The 16,253-nt window shown below is 45.3% G+C and overlaps 1 protein-coding gene across 1 annotated transcript in view; it reads left to right on the top strand.

The window, feature by feature from the left end:
* PAXIP1 (PAX interacting protein 1) overlaps positions 1–16,253 on the top strand; it is a 584,896-nt gene that overhangs the window by 477,263 nt on the left and 91,380 nt on the right. The window contains exon 16 of the mRNA XM_069647937.1: positions 14,571–14,739. Coding sequence (XP_069504038.1) covers positions 14,571–14,739 — 169 coding nt within the window. The remainder of the gene's footprint in view (positions 1–14,570; positions 14,740–16,253) is intronic.

Raw genomic sequence — 16,253 nt, 5'->3', positions numbered from 1 at the left:
CTCCCAGTCGCCAAAGTTAGCCTGTCTGCATCAGGGGCTCTGGTGTCTGCAAACAAGCACCGACTGTCGTCACTACTATCTTTGCTGGCTGCAGAGAATGTTGCGCCATTGGTGAGTGTGGAACAACTGGCGCTGGCTTCAGTCACCTGCAAGTTTCACAGCGCCATCAAATACCGAGGAAGCCAAGCCTCTAAACCTGAAGGATTGGATCCACAAAGTAGTGAAGCTGTTTCGTGCTGGACAAGTGACCCTGGCTTGGAATGTGGCATCCCGGGAGCAGGCGCCAATCTACTCTGAGTAATAGGAGTTGTTTTAGGAGAATGATTAGGTGCCTTGGGAGACAGTTGCCACTCGCAAGGAGACTACTGATTCCGTTCCTGTCTCTTCTTCCCCACTGGACAGAAATATAGCTTTCCAGGGGCTGATATCCAGGTTGGCAAGTAATCTAAGCCTAGACATTCAAGGACCGCATGACAAGGATTTTGTCCTAAAAACAAAGCTGAACAAATCGTGCAAATGGACTCTTTGTATCAATCATGTCAAAGATCTGGAAGTTGGAGCAGAAAGTCTTTGTCCAAGTGACTGGTGTATTGACATGGGTGCCTTACCGTACAGGGCCCCAGATTCTGCACCAATGTGTTTTAGGGATCCGCCTCAGTGAATTTCTTTTGTTGCAACTACATTGAGGTGTAATTCAGCAACACCTTTGACTTCGTCCACACTGCCGTATACAAGGACTCCCCAGAAGATGGATGTAACGGAGAGCAATATCTGGTCTGCATCACTGGAAGTAAGGGTATCTTGCACGGCAGCCATCCTGGCCAGATATGAGTGGGATCTGTGGTGCAAGGTGCAGTCTTTGCCCAAGACCAAACTGAATGTGTCCTGGCCTGGGAGAACACCATTTGGGCCACGCAACTTTGTCAGTAGAGGCATGAATAGCAGTGCTACAATCCTAATTGAAGCCGGCAGCTTTAATCTGGATGTGAAAGCAAACATTCTGGATCCTCCTATTTGATGGGATGCAGCTGTTTGGAAGGAGCACTGATGACATCCTTATGTTGTATAAGAGGGAAACTTAGACATCCAAGGCACTGGCATACTGCCTTTAAGGTGCCAGTCATGTGCACTTGAGAGGTCTGGGACGTTCCAAGTCATCTTGGCAAAGGCGCCAGCTGTACTACCGAACGTCTGGGCGAGGTTCGAATACCAACAGGCTCAAAAGGAGTGGGGGTGGGAGGGGGCAGCTTCTTGCTGTCCTCATCAGGCCTTTAGATGAGTACATGTAGGCGAAGGGGCCCAGCCCCCAAGGAACGATTTCAAGTCACTTCATCTTGGTGGTTTATAACATCTGACAAATGGGTGCTGGATATTGTGGTCAGGGCCATACTCTGTAGTTTGAAAGCAACCCTCCCCTTATACCGCCTCTGGGGAAAGGAGTGTCCAAAGAACAATGGGATCAATTAGAGGAGGTGAAGATGAAGATAATTAATGCCTTTTGAGTTGGTGCCCAATGGAGAAAGAATTTACTGGGAATGTACTCAAGGTATTTTCTTATCCGAACGAGAGACAAATGATACAGGCCCATTACGAATTTACGAGCCCTGAACACATACATCAGGAAAACGTTCAAGATGGTGACTTTACAGAACATGGGCCTGCTTGCCCAAAAAATGGTTGTCTACGTGATCTAGACCTGAATGACTCCTATTTCCACCTGCTAATCCTAAAGAAGCAATGGAAATTCCTGCAGTTAATGTTTGTGAGACCTCCACCAGTGCAAAGTGTTGTCCTTCATACTTGATTAGTGTCAGGGTCTTAACAGAGTATCTCCCTGGATTGATGGCACACTGGATTGGTGCACTCTGCATCCCAAGATGGGCCATGCTAATCACTTTAGAGCTGTTGTATTGTCTCTGCTTTTCATTGTACAGAGGGGAGACCACCTTTAAGCTGACATACAACATAACCTTCTTGGGTGCTGTTTGTGACACAACGAGAAGCCAGACTAGTAGAGTCAAGAGGGTAGCAGGCTTGTGCATCACTTGAGGACAAGAGGTCTGTCAAGAGTACAGAAGAGCCTGCTGTGGCTCATGCCCTCCTGCATCCCATTCTGCTAGCTTCACGTGTGTCCGTTGCAGGACTTGCAGTAGCATCAGCGGGACGGGGACTGAGAAGACAAGCTTCGGCTGGTCTTGGTGATGAAGAGTGGCCTCATCTGTGGGGCTTAAATGCTGCATCTGATCAAGTGCTTACAAACCTGAGAAATGGTTTGAAATTACACTGTTGTCAGATGCATCTCCAGTTCGGGAGCCCATCTGAATAATTTCTAAGTTCAGAGACTGTGGTCACTGGAGGAAAGGAGGCTGCACATGGGTTTGCTGGAGTTGAGGGTAATGCTGCTGGTCCTTGAGGCCTTTCGTCCTCTGGGAAGGACTTCAGCATCCAGCTGGACAACAGAATGCGTACAATATTTGCAACTGGGCATGGGTAGAGGGTAATCCCGCAAGCATCATATGCCGTTAACAGTTCACATGGCAGTAAAGAAACATTGCTGCAGTCATCCTCAACAAAGTTCTCAGACTGATATGAATGTGAGCTAGACAGCCAACTGTTGGATTTGATCTTTGGCATGTAGGGGCTCCCATTGGTGTATCTGTTCCCCTTATCAGAAAACAAAGTGTTAGACTTCCCGTCCATGTCTCATCATCTGGATTCTTGGAAGGGGATGGGTTTCTCATGAGATGGTCAGACACTTCTGTACGCTTTGCCCCAATCTTTCCGATTCAGTGATCAACAAGCTAATGCTCAACCGTTGCAAGATGTTCCTGATATCTCTAACATGGGCCAGGCAGCCATGTTATTTGGTGCGGCCTAGAGCCCCACTTGCTCGCTGCCTCATCAAGATATGCTGTTAAGGCAACAGAGCAGTGGGCTTGAACACGATTTGGCATCGCTCAGTGTGGCTTCGAAGGTTCTAGAATTTAGTCTTTTATTTTTGGGATTGCACATTCTTGCAGAAGCAAAGGTAGTGTCTACCATGGACACCTACGCTAAGAAGTGGATGAGGCACTGCTACTGGTGTACACGATCAGACCTGAACTTAATTCTGTTATCCCTGCGCACATTCTTCTACAAAGGTGCATCTGTCTGCCATCACAGATGCAGAAGAGTACACCGGGATACAAGTAGTAATTTGCAGTTCCTGGAGGAAGGGAGTTTCTGAGATGGTCTGCTTTCAAGTTCCCATTTGGGCTGCTGCCAGTTTAGGAATGGGAACTGAATTTAGCTGATGAGCAACTATTGAGCCCATGCACTCTTCAGTTCTCAAGTACCTACTGTGAAAATGTACATTCATTTTAGATGTTACGCCAGCAAGAAGGGTGTCTTTGTTGCAGGCTCCATCATCGCAGGAACACTTCATGAAGCTGCTCCTGGACAAGTTTGTGTTGAGGACGAATCCACACTTATTTCAAGATTCCACATGAACCAGAGACCTTTTGCCAGTATCTTTTAAAAGCCTAGACAGGGATCTGAATACTTTCGTTGCAGAGCGTGCTCTGAAGAGCTATTTGCTAGACAAACTCTCATTGGGAACAATTATTGGTTTCCTACTTTGAGCGAAACAAAGAAAACGATATAAAAACAGGCCATTACCCATTGGACTGTGGACTACATAAAACTTTATGAAACACTCAGTCCATTGCTGGGAAGGGTTACAGTGCAACTGACCGGAGTCAAGGCAGCATCATGCTCATTGTTTCCCCAACACACCCCTCCAAGAGATTTACAAGGCGACAATGTGAAGGAGCATTCATACCTTCAGCTGGCATTACTACTTGTATTAATCAGCATACAATTTGCACTGCTCTTCCAGGCAGTGCTCGGCAAACTATTTCGAAAAGCTACCACCCATCCCGGGAACAGAGGCAATATTAGCTTTTGCCTTGTTGGATCTACTTTGTTTTTCAGAGTTATTGTTCATTACTGCGTGACGTTCTGTATTTTGAGGCATGTGAATCATTAAAAGATCCAATACTGGGTTCAGTTTGTTACCTGCAAGTGTTGTTTTAAAGTCCATGAACCACCATGGTTTACCATAGATAACCACAGGCTAATGGTGTCCATTGGTTGGACATGCATGGTTGTCTTTGATTCCGAACAGTTTGGATTACCCTGAATAACCATGGATCGACCTACATATTTAGATGTTCCCACATGTTTAGCACTTGTTCATTTTACCTGTGGATTAACAATTTATGGTTTAAAATTAAAACCATGGTTAGTAATAATTACCCCCGATGAACACAGTTCAGAGAATTGTGCGGCAGAAAGTCATCCACAGTAAAACATTTCGCTGTCGGCAATACCAGCAGGCAGCATGCAAAACAGAGCAGGTTTTCCTGTTGATTAACACATGGCTGTTTAGTGCAGGTCCATGTCTTCAAAGGACCATAACACTATCCAGATGGCTTAAATTGTGTAATGGAAAGATCATGGAAGTAAGCATTTGAAGCCTGTGATCTATTTTAGTAATTTTTCTATGTTGGAATGGAAGTATAATCCACTGTAATTTTGTAAAGGATTGTGATTATGAAAATGGTCTGTGTTAGGGAGAATTCTCATTTCTGTGCTAATTCCCTTTAACCTTAGAGACCCCCAGCTCTTTTGCTGGACTTTAGGACTTTTTATTTTTATCCTGGAGTGAGTGAGACTTTTTTCTCACTCATGTATTTTTGATCTAATCTGGACTCTGTGTTTGTTTTCGAGTCTGACAAACTCCATAGGCCTCACCTTTTGTATTGTGACACACAGCAACTTCAGTGCAGTGTCGCAGAGAAGTCCTTATGATTTCTAAATACCTTAATACCTTCTCTTGGATAAACTACTGTTCCCAAGAGTAGTAAAGTGAAATTGACTTTACTTACCTGTTTTCCTATGTAGGTCCAGTACACCCCATTTTATGTGGAAGTACTGGGGGGGTTGGGGGGGGGGGTTACTTAGGAGTCCCTTTTCCCTACTTAATCATGTACCTCACTAAAATTAATGGGGTGGTGGCAGTGGTTTAATTTTCGTACCATTGTGCATTTTTGACGCAGGCTGAATCCTCGGCTGCAGTATTGCACCCATGGGTGCCCATTTTGTCAAAATGTGCCAGTCTTCTTTTTTCGCCATTTCTTGCTTGTGAGGTCTTTCTTGGGTTTTATGAGATTTAGCCCCTTTGTTTGTTTTGCCTTTGGTGTGCTTCACTGCTGAAGCCCAGCCCGCCTCCGGCTCCAGTGTGTCTGGCAGGGCAGGAAGCAAGGGAGGTGCACGAAACTCCCTGTCCTTAGTCTCCTTGGTTACCTGGTGGCTGGCTGTGCCTGAATGGGAGAAACCTACGTAAAGGTCGAGATCTCTTTGAACAGAAGGCAGAGTCGACCACTGGATGAAGAATCCGAAGAAAGAAACTGGAAGAGAATCTTTCTGCACCCTTCTAGACCGTTGGTTTGTCCGGTGAAGCCCTGCTGCAGTGCTGAAGCTCCAAATTTCATATCAACTATAGAGGCCCAGAACGGACGACTTCTTCCTTTGGGTTGGTGGGACCGACTGACCCCAAGACTAACTTTACTGGAACTCCTCTGCCTGCTGCCTGTACTTCCTTGCTGCTGCTGGAACCAAGTGCCAGGGGTCAGTAACACCAGATACGAGTGCATTGTCTTTAAGCCGGACCCGAGCTCCAGGAAGATCCTAAGGACCCTCTCGAAGGAGGACGACCCAAGCCTGAACCACCTCAACAGAGTGCTGGACCCCAGAAGCAAGGTGTCCAAGAAGCGCGGTGGTGCTATTGACCGGTAGCTAAAACTGCAAGTGCTGCTGATTTGGATAGAGTCCTTGGCTGCCGCCGCCGACCTTCAAACTGCAGTGCAGGAGTCCTCCAGATGTCCTCACTCTTGTCTCCAGGACTGAGGCCCAGGAACTGCAGGACTGCAAACTGAACAGAAGCCAGCTGGATCTCTTCTTACAACCTAAGGTACTGTCTTGAATAAAGGGGCACTTACACTTTTGGTGTGTAGCTTGTTTGTTGCACTTGAGACTTTCAGTAGCTGCAGCTTTGCGTTCAATTGACTTTGGCTGTCCTGGCTCCCTGCGGACTCTTCTGACCCATTGACTCTGTGTTTAACTGTCCCCCATAGGTGGTGCATAAGTTACTTGTATTGCTTTGAAGGTGGTAATCTTCACTGCATTGGGAAGATTGCAAAGTATCCACATATTCTGAGAACCTGTTAACTTTTATTTCTTCCCTAACCTTTTTTTCATTTTCCACACCCTCAGTATTACCCTAAGTGTTCAAAGTGATAGATCAATGTCCACAGTGTCCTAGCTAGTGAAGTGACCTCGGAAAGTGTGCGTGTGACATCCCAAAAGGGTATCTACTTGCTTAACTTAAAAAATCTGAGGAAGTGTTTTGAAGTGTATTTGTATTGTTGCCAATTGCCCCTTTCTAAAGAAGGCTTATTTAAAACTGGCTTAGTAAAATAATTATTTTACTAGAAAATCTTGAGTATAAGTGTTAATTGATACTTGTATTTGTGAAACTCTGTTAGATCTCTACAGCTCACATGTACCCCTCATGAGAAGTCTGGATGCTCAGTCACTCTACCAACTTGTGTAGTACAGACCTATACCAGTAGTTAAGTTAACTATTGCCAAGAGGTCAAGTCTGGTGTAGTCTCCCACAAGGTTACTTCATACAGTCTTGCCTAACAGTCTGAACCCTGGGGAACAGAACATTCAGTTTTCTATCCTAGTGGTAGAAATCCCCATTCTGCCCTGTGTTGCATAATATCCTAGCCACTTGCTCACATTTCACATGGATGGCGCTAATAACATGATTTAGAATACCTAGCGTTGTAGGAGATGGAGGTTCTGGGACAACGTTAGGATTGACATTAAATTAACTTTGAATTATGGAAGGGTGGGTGTTTCAGAGTTGGGGTTCCTTTTAATGGGCGGTGCTAAAAACAGTTACTAGAATTTTATTTGTAACCAAACTTTCCTTCCAAACATTAGCACCCCTACACTTGGAGCATAGACTGAACTATGATTTCTGGACATAACATGGACACAAATTAGACAGAGTGACGATCATGCATATCTACAGGGATTGCACTGAAGCATGTCTCCAGCTTTCTTTCTAATGCTCACCACTCCAAACTCTCTTCTGTACTCATCCTTTTGGATCTTTCTGCTGCATTTGACAGTCAACCACTCCTCTCTCTACTAACTCTCTCGGACCTTGGGTTTAGCACATCTGCTCTTGTCTGGATGGCCTCTCAGCTGGAATGTAGATCCTTTAAAGTCTCTTTGAACTTAGAAGCCTCTGACACCACCCCTGTCGGTGTCCCCCAAAATCAGTCCTTGGCCATCTTCTCTTCACTCTTTATACCTCTGCCGTAGGAAGACTTATTTCTTTGTTTGGCTTTCATTATCACCTTTTTGCTGATGACACACTAATATTCTCCTTTCCCTCCATCTCAGAACTGATTACAGTCTCACTGCAGTTAGTCATTGGGTGGCTCTCCGCTTTATGAACAGTCTCACTGCAATTAGTAATTGGATGGCTCTCCGCTACCTCACGCTGAACTCTTCAAACATGGGATGTTATTCTATCAGCTTCCAATTCCATCCCTCCCCTCTCCTTCCCGCCTGACCTTGCTCTCTCACCCAAGGCTTGCAATATTGGGGTTCTCTTTGATAGTGACCTACGACTGCAACAATTATCACTGCCACTGCTGCTCTTATTAACCTCTTCAACATTGGGAAAATGTGTCCTTTTCTTACTAAGCACTCTTTTGCTCAGCAAACTGGACTACTGCTCAAGCCTGCTCCTTAGCCTTCCTCTCTACTCATTCCTCCCTCTAGACAAAGTCCACAACTTTGCTACCTGCACTCCACAACCTACCCAAATACTCCCTCACTTCTACCTACCAGCAACACACTTATTGGCTCTCCATGCACAACAGCTTTGTTTTCAAGTTCCTTCTAGTATACAAAGTAATCAATGATCTTGCTCCTCCGTACTGCTGACTCAATTTACTCAACATCTTGTTCCCTCCGATCCTCCTCTGCACTCAACCTCACCGTCCCGTACCGTCTCTGTGCCTCTTTTCACTTCTGCAGTTTCTCCTTACTTGCCCGCTTCACTGTAACCCACTGCTCACAACAATCAAAGCCAGACCCACTGTCACTTACTTCCTAAAGAGGGAGCTCCTGTTGCCCTCTTCCCCCATCCTCCCTACCTAACCCCACCATTGCCTCTACTGACGCATAATGTCATTTTGTATATTGAATCAGTACTCCTCTTCATTTTGAAGCACTTGCCCCCTTAGGTTAATCTTAACTTTGTAAGTGACCTGTTTTCTTATATACGTTTTGTTTGTTTTGTCCCTGGTATATGTCCTAACTTTTTACACTCTCATTAACTGGCTCACTACTTGGTCTCATCTGTATGCTATTGTAGAGGCACCCTTTGTGAGAATGCTTCCGCCATCTGTAAAAGTGTTATTGGAAGTAATTTCTGATCGAAATTGACATCCTTGTCTTTCAGATCAATAAAAAAAATGCATGGTCAACTTTGCTTACCTATGATACCATAGACAATCAAAGGTTGCCTGTTGATGTTTATTCCTGTTAAATGGACAATGAATGAAATGACGATGATTCATGGACTTATCGTGGGCAAAAATACTATGTACAAAAATCAGACCCCGAACAGGGATGAGCATGTATTCTTTAACCATGATACCATGGACAGCCGAAGAACAGGGTAGCAGGCTTGCTTTCAGAAGTATAGAGTGGTAAGTTTGTCAAAAATCTGAAAGCTACACTGTAGGCTTTATAATGCAGGCTGGCCACACTGGAATTGTCGGTCACCCGGCTGTGCATGAGCTCTTAATGGTGCAGAAGCCTGTTTGTGCAGGCGGTATGAGCTAAAGAAAGAGAAAAGGTTTTGGGGAACGCTCAGCCTGTTGGTTGGGAGTATTCTAAAATATGTATATCTGTAATTCTGATGCTCTACACTTTACAAGTAAGTAACATTCTTGGTATACAATTATGTACAGTTGGCGACCGGGAACATTGTCACGGGGGTGGTGTGAAGCGCCGGTAATCCTAACCAGTTCCTTTACAGGGTAGGTGCTTTTTACGGGGTGATCTTAAAACACAGAATAGGTTTTAAATTAGGGGACTGGAATCCCATTGCTACGGAGCCAGGAGGGAAAAGAAAGGGAAGTGGTAGGCAGAATGCATGTTTAACAGAGGTTGAAGAGGGCTTGCTACCATTGGAAACGAATAGGGTATAAAAGCATACAGAGTTAGCTAGGTAGAGCGGGCATCTCTTGAATAGATTTAAAGTCCAGAGTCATATCCTAAGGTCTGGTAATAGCGAAAGAGCCAGCCTGTAATATGGTGTTGTGGGAGGTTGAGGAGTGTGCCCCGACAAAGATGAGCATTCTATTAAGGTGGGACGAGTACCGGGAACCCCCAGCAAAAATTGAGCAGTAGCTAATCCTGCAGATGACTGCAGTGGAGATCAGGGTTATAACAGAGGTAAAGAAGAGTTTGAACATTGATTTATCATGCTTTTACTATGTAAAGCTAGTATGCTGTGGAGGTGATAAACTGCTGGCGTTCAAGGCTCTATCAAAGCAAACTCCCCAAGTTATGAACCTTGGCATGTGTCCGGTGTGAAACGGAGGAGACAACTGTTACTTGAAGCATGCTGAGATAATCCTTGTGTTCAGCTTGAGGGAAACAGGAAAGGGCAGGCAATGGGTGCTAGATCATTGGTCTCGGGGGCCAAAGTGTAGGAGCTCAGGATTTTTGTGCAGCTTGAAGCAGAGTTGCCAATTATGTTGGTGAGAGGGAAGGAGCTTACAGGTAAAGATAGTGCCTGTAGTGGATTTAGTGGGTTGGGACAAAGCAGTGAATCTTCTCTGTTGGTGATTTAAGATGAGAAATTGAGTGCAAAGTAATGGCCAGAGCTAAAACCAAAGAAAGAATTGGATCGGGGTAGCCAGCATGGATTAGAGAGCTAGAGGATAGATTGAGAAAATGGATGGGGAGAACCGAGGTTGAGTTGGTCAAATAAGGTGGACAATTTAGTCTAGAGTAGATTTTTCTTACAGGTAGCAAGAAATGAGGGACAGCAAGACTCCTGCCACAGACAGAGGTCGCAGTGCATGGTAGTATTCCATTGTAGAATCAGTGGGATGGTTGTGCAAATTTCTCTGCTTCTCTGTCAAGAAACCTTACTCTCCTAGTGTTGACTGCGGTGTAGCTACCAAGAAAGACCGAACGGTGGTTAAAGGTGCAGTAAACACTATATAACCTACAAGAAGGGAGCCTTCATACAGTACTCAAAATATATCGTTCTTTGCTGTGCAGAAAAGATGAAATGAGGAATTTCATGCGAGTTACTTTCCAAAATGGATAGCTCAATTCTTTACATTGACCTAAACCTGGCTGGGCAGCATCGGGATCGGGTCATTCAAGAACTAAGTGGGACAGTTTCAGGATAGAAGTTAAACTTATTCTACAGTGAATAAGCTTCTATCATCAAAGTCAAGAACGAAAAGAAAATGGCGATCTGCTGTTGGTGGTGTGGAAGCAGCCGCAAGTGTCAGAAGAGGATTTTGAAAGTCAAAGGTTACCAGGGCCACAAGGTATATTGTTTTTCAACTATTGTAGTGTTAGGAGGCATTTTCATAACAAACAATAGTGTGGGTTTTGAAGAGTCAAACTCAGTGGCTCTGCAAGGGCTTGTCATATATTGGTCTAACCAAAAACTCTGGCCATTGTACGCTAAGGCGTAAAACTTAGATTTGGGAGATCTGGGTTTTTGGTGTACAGTTAGTTAATTACAAGGAAACTGTGAAGTATTACTTCCGCACAGATCTATAATATACAATTTACTAAGAACACACATGCAATATAAAGTTGGGGACAGCACACTTGGTAGGTAAACATTTGCACATCTACACAGTACGTAATCCTAAAAGGGGATTACATACCACTTTACAATTCACACAGCAACACTGTTTTAGATAAAGTGGAGAAGGAAAAAGGGTTGGAAAAATAAAACCTTATACCTTACAATTGTAAGGCATTTCCTGACAAACCTGATGTACTTCCCTATCTAGATATTCAAAATATCAATGTTCTAGTGAGGTCAATTCACAGGTAAGTACCTTGATTTGGGATAAGGCAGTCCAAAGGTTGCCCAAAGTAAGACTTGTCCAAAGCCAACAGATACGTTTTAAATATTCAAAACACACTTGGCCCCTCACGGGCTGCCGTGCTTTCCAGCTGTTAAAAATGTTCTGCATTATCATTATGGGGCCAGCGGATGCGCTAGACTTACTGCAAGCATTACATAGCAAGTCTGCCACTCCGATTTACACTTCACTGAGCCTTTAGATGCTCAGTGACACGTTTGGCGAATTCGAAAGTAGCACAGCCTTCCAGGAAATTATATACTTTATAAAAGACTTGCGTTCGGGGAAGCTGTCAACACATCACAAGTGTTGCATTTTACTCCTTTTTTCAAATTCAAAAGTTGTGGTATGCAAGAAGAATCCTCTTGCAGTGATGACACTGAAGTACTGGTGATCACAGGTGCTGTTTTGGAGGCATGCGGAAGGGACATGCAAAAGTGGAGTCTTCGATTTCAGGGCACCACATTCTTTTTATCTCAGAATATGGCTCCTGTATGAAAAGTATTCCTCTTTCAGGAAGCACATTTTACATGACTAGTAAATTGGGACCTGAAATGGATTACCCAATAGTGATGGGGTAGCTCCTGATTCATAGGCAGAGTTCCCCCAGGCAGTCCGGTAAAGGTAGTTGTAGGGTTATCGCTATACACCTATTGTACCCCTTTGGGGAATAGGAGTTGCACCAACAGTAGTAAACGGGCACATGCCCCAAACTCTTGATTCTGAAAAAAAAACACCACCAGGTAAGTGGGGGTTACTGATGTTAATTACTCATACTTGGTCCAGGTGCAGGAGGTTGTGGGGTGCAGAGATAGTTTTCGGTGTCTGGATTGGGACTAGATATTGGTTTTTCCGATTGCTTGAAGAAGGCACGGTTCCAAGGATTCAGCAGCTGGACAGATGACAGTGAAAGGAAACCACTGCGACTCCAACTTGTGGGACTACCAGCACATGGTGAGGTGAGGTGACCAGGGTCAGACCGGCTCTGATCTTGCTTGTGATAGAAATAGGACTGCATGCAGGCCCTTCTTGGTGGAGAGCAGCTGCTGCAGGTGGCCAGGTTCCTGTTCGACAATGGTGATCTGCCAAGAGTCGACCCTTCAGTGGATGGTTAGCCTCTGGGATGCTCCAGGGACACTTCTGAAGTCAGACGGCAGGACACAGGACTGGTCCAGAGGTTCCCCAGTGGATGGCTAAGGCAGTACTTGTTCCTCAGCAGCAGTCCTTCATTTGGTGCCCTTACAGTCTGACTCTTGGTTGCAGTGGGTAGCCTCCAGATTGGCTCTAGATCGCCCTCCTCTTATCCTAAATCTGGGCTCGGGGCTACCCCCAGTCCACCAATGGGAAAGATCATTCAAACAGGCGGCGACTATTCAATCATGGACAGCCAGCTTCTAAGTATCTGCCCAGCAGCAGCCATACCTTGGCTGGAGCGTTGATTGGGACGACAGAGCCAGACAGTTTGAGTCATACAAAGCACTGACCTTATTTGAAGGTTTCTGGCCTCAGAAGGCATGACGACGGCTATGAAGCAAGATGATAAAAAAGACAGATCTTGTACCACGAGGACCAGCTACTTTGATTACATGGAACTGTAAAATGCATTGTCTTGGTGAAGAGAATGGTGTACAGTTATGTTTTGGAAAAAAGTGTATAATAAACACAATTCACTGCCACCAGCCCCTGGTTTAGGCACATCCCAGAAGTAACAAACATGTTACAAGGTAAAAATAAACTGGGACACAGTGTCCTCCAAACACTACACTGCAGGTGGCTTGTAATACAGTGCAACAAAAGAGAACAAGTAAATGGGAGAAAAACTGTGCATTAAGTTAGGAACTTACCTGTGCCCACAACAAATCTAGGCTAGGCTAAATGGCCCTTACTCTCCCCCAAACCTACCTGCATTCCAAGTCGATAACAAATATGTTGCAAAAAGTGACTTTTTTCCGTAATGGTGCAGAAACTGAAGGTTGCCTCATAGGAAATAGGATTTGAAAGAAAACCGGGTTGTATACAAAGATGAAAGATGCTGTGATAAGATGCAGCTGTCTCGAGTGGACAGTGCAGGTCCACTAGCCAGTTTTAAGGTGGCACAGAAATGCAGATCAGCTAATTCTAGGGTTCCTTGAAGTCCCACGAGTCATGGTTTATGATTTTAGATATTCTTTTGTTACTGTAGACTTCTGGTTCTCCATGTTACTGGACATAAATCGTTCGGTGCTGCTGCCTTTTAGGCTTTACAGGGCAAATGGCAAAGCTGCAGCTGTAAGTTCGTGTGGTTCTGAGCATTTTAAACAACCTGGTCTAACCAGGTTCAGGGAATGGAGCATCATTCACTCTTCCCTCTGGTGGATGGGAAAGATTGAATCTTAAGATCCTAAGAGCAATTCCCCTTCATTGTGTGTTCTTGAGTAAGTTGCTGCAGCAGAGCATTCTCAGGGTAGCTTTTGGGTTAAGGATGGTTCCCTGGTGATTTCTCGTCCTAGTGATTGAGAAAGGTCTATGTGCCGATTCACCTATACTATAGGAATATTGGAAGTGGAGTGTAATTGTGTCCTGCAGTCACAATCGTGCATACTTCCAGACACTTGGTGGAAACCCATTCATTAGGGGTTGTTGTATTCAAACTTTGCAGAGCCTCTTACCAAGCAAACACACAGGATGTGGATTCAACCTTGATTCTGCACATCCTACTAAAAACAATCAGCATATCTGGTCTTTGCTGGCCTAGGTAGCCAGGGCTGAAACACCAATCTAGTCCACATCTGCTTCCTTTCAATCAAAGGAGGTCTAGTTTAGCTGTAGAACACCTTAGTTTCCATTGCAAGAATGACACCCAAGATCTATGTACCTTAATAGAAGTGCAGACTGGCACATTTCTGGCCAACTTGCCATGGATTCAGCCTACCACAGTTTTGCACAGCTAACTTGGCAAAGTTACTTGACCAGGTAAACAGGTGGTACCTTTACGGTCTCTGCAATCAAATCAGAGTTGCACCCTAAGTGAGGCTTTGAATGAGGATGCTTGATAACGAAGTCTGAAAAGTCAGAGGTTCTGCTCTGTCCGTGCATACTATAGTTTGATTTGTGAATGCACTAGATTCTTGCTTAGAAGTCATACCTAATCATTTAACTGTATTGTGTTACATTGATAACAACCAAGCGGTAACATTAACATGCATTCTTGCTGCAATCCTCCGTAGCCATATAGCAGGGTTTCACATTGGACAAATGCAGTGGGTTTCAATGTAGGCTTTATATGCAAAGGATTTCATTCTTTGTGTTAACTGCAAACATTTTGTTTTTCAGAAACTGTATTTTCTCGGCGGGGAGGTTGCAGACTCTGCCCACAAATGCACACATTTGGTTGCAAACAAAGTCACCCGAACGGTAAAGTTCCTTACTGCGATTTCCATAGTGAAGCATATCGTCACTCCGGACTGGTTAGATGAAAGCTGCAAATGCCAAAAATTTGTCGGTAAGTACGTTTGGGCTAGCTACTTGCGTCAGGTGATTTTGAGATAGAGGTGACGTGTTGAACTTTCTCAAAAGTAAATAAAGTAGAAACCTACATTAATATTGATTTGTCATTTATTATGCACCTTTACGCAGGTGTTTCAAGGCGCAACCAGGCAAGGAAGGAGGGAACGAAGGGACAACAAGACAAATGATCTTACTAGGCCTAGATTCATTTAGATCATGCAAGTGCGCAACAAGAAGTGCAGGGAAGAGGGTACAAGCGAGGTGCACCCTGAGCAGCAGGGCCCCGAGTTAAGTGTAAGGACGGTTGGGACCACAGGCGGCAATCCCAGTCTGGTAGTGCAAGGTTAGCCATGCTGGAGTGCAAGGTGAGCCAGGCCGCAAGTGCAGGGGGGGGGCTGGTGTCCTGTAGGACTCAGAGGACACTGACCAGCCAGTCTGCAGACAGAGCAGGACCAAGAGAAGGTTAACAGGGGAGAGGGAGCGAGAAAGAAGAGGAAAAAAAGGAAGGTCTTGAGGTGCTTCCGGAACTTGAGGAGGTCCAGCTCAATGCAGAGAGAGGCACGGAAGCCATTCCAGAGGGAGGCACTTGCAAAGGCGAGAGATCTAGCCCCCCCCCCCCCACCCACCCCCTCTGAGGGCTCTTGAGAGAGTGAGCTTCTGTGAGAAAAGGGAGAATACCTCAGAGGAAGTACAACTGGAAATGGGCAAGGTCTGTGATGTATGGAGAGGAAGACTCTGGAGTCGAAGATGACTCCAAGGTTTTTTTGCCTCACAAGAGGGTGAGGGCCCAAGGAGAGCTGCCAGTGTGGCAGAGGAAAAGTGGGAGCAGGGGTCCCAATGAGAAGGATCTTCATCTTACTGGCATTAAGGCAGAGATCGTTAGAGGTTCACCATTCCTGAATAGCGGATAGCCAGTCAGGGATGAGCGAGGAGCATCAGGTGGCAAGAGGGTAGCCTGAAAGAGAGCTGCGTGTCATTCCCACTACACTGAAAGTTGGAGATCAGGAGGGCCAAAGGGGCCAGAAAGACATTGACGAGCCAGGTGGAGAGGATAGAGCCCTGGGGCATACCACCTGTGGACAGAGAGGTGGTGGAGAGAAAAGACCGAAGCTGAACAACGGAAGGTTGGTCCAGAAGGGGGTCATCCATGCCAGTCAGATCTGTGATGCCCAGGGTATCGCAGAAACTAGTAGACTGTGTCAAATGCAGAGGAAAGGTTGAGGAGAATGAGGACAGAGGGAGAGCTAGAGTCGAGATTAGAGAGCAGATCTTCACAGGTGTTCCATGCCTCTGGCTGCTCTGAAGTCAGACTGATGGTCCTGAAGATAACCAACAGATTCAGCGTGGACGGTTAGCTAGGAGATGACCAACTTCTCCAGGAGTATGCCCAGGAAAGGCGTGATAGAGATCGGTCGATAGTTTGCCGCAATGGAGGGGTTGGCAGAAGGCTTTTTTTTTTAGTAGGGGTTGCACAAGGGAGTGCTTGAGTATAGAGGGCAAAGATCCAGT

This window comes from Ambystoma mexicanum, chromosome 2q (genome assembly GCF_040938575.1).
Source record: "Ambystoma mexicanum isolate Mex_15411 chromosome 2q, UKY_AmexF1_1, whole genome shotgun sequence".
Taxonomy (NCBI): domain Eukaryota; kingdom Metazoa; phylum Chordata; class Amphibia; order Caudata; family Ambystomatidae; genus Ambystoma; species Ambystoma mexicanum.
Note: the sequence above shows the minus strand (reverse complement) of the source record. Positions and strands in the feature narration are given on the sequence as shown.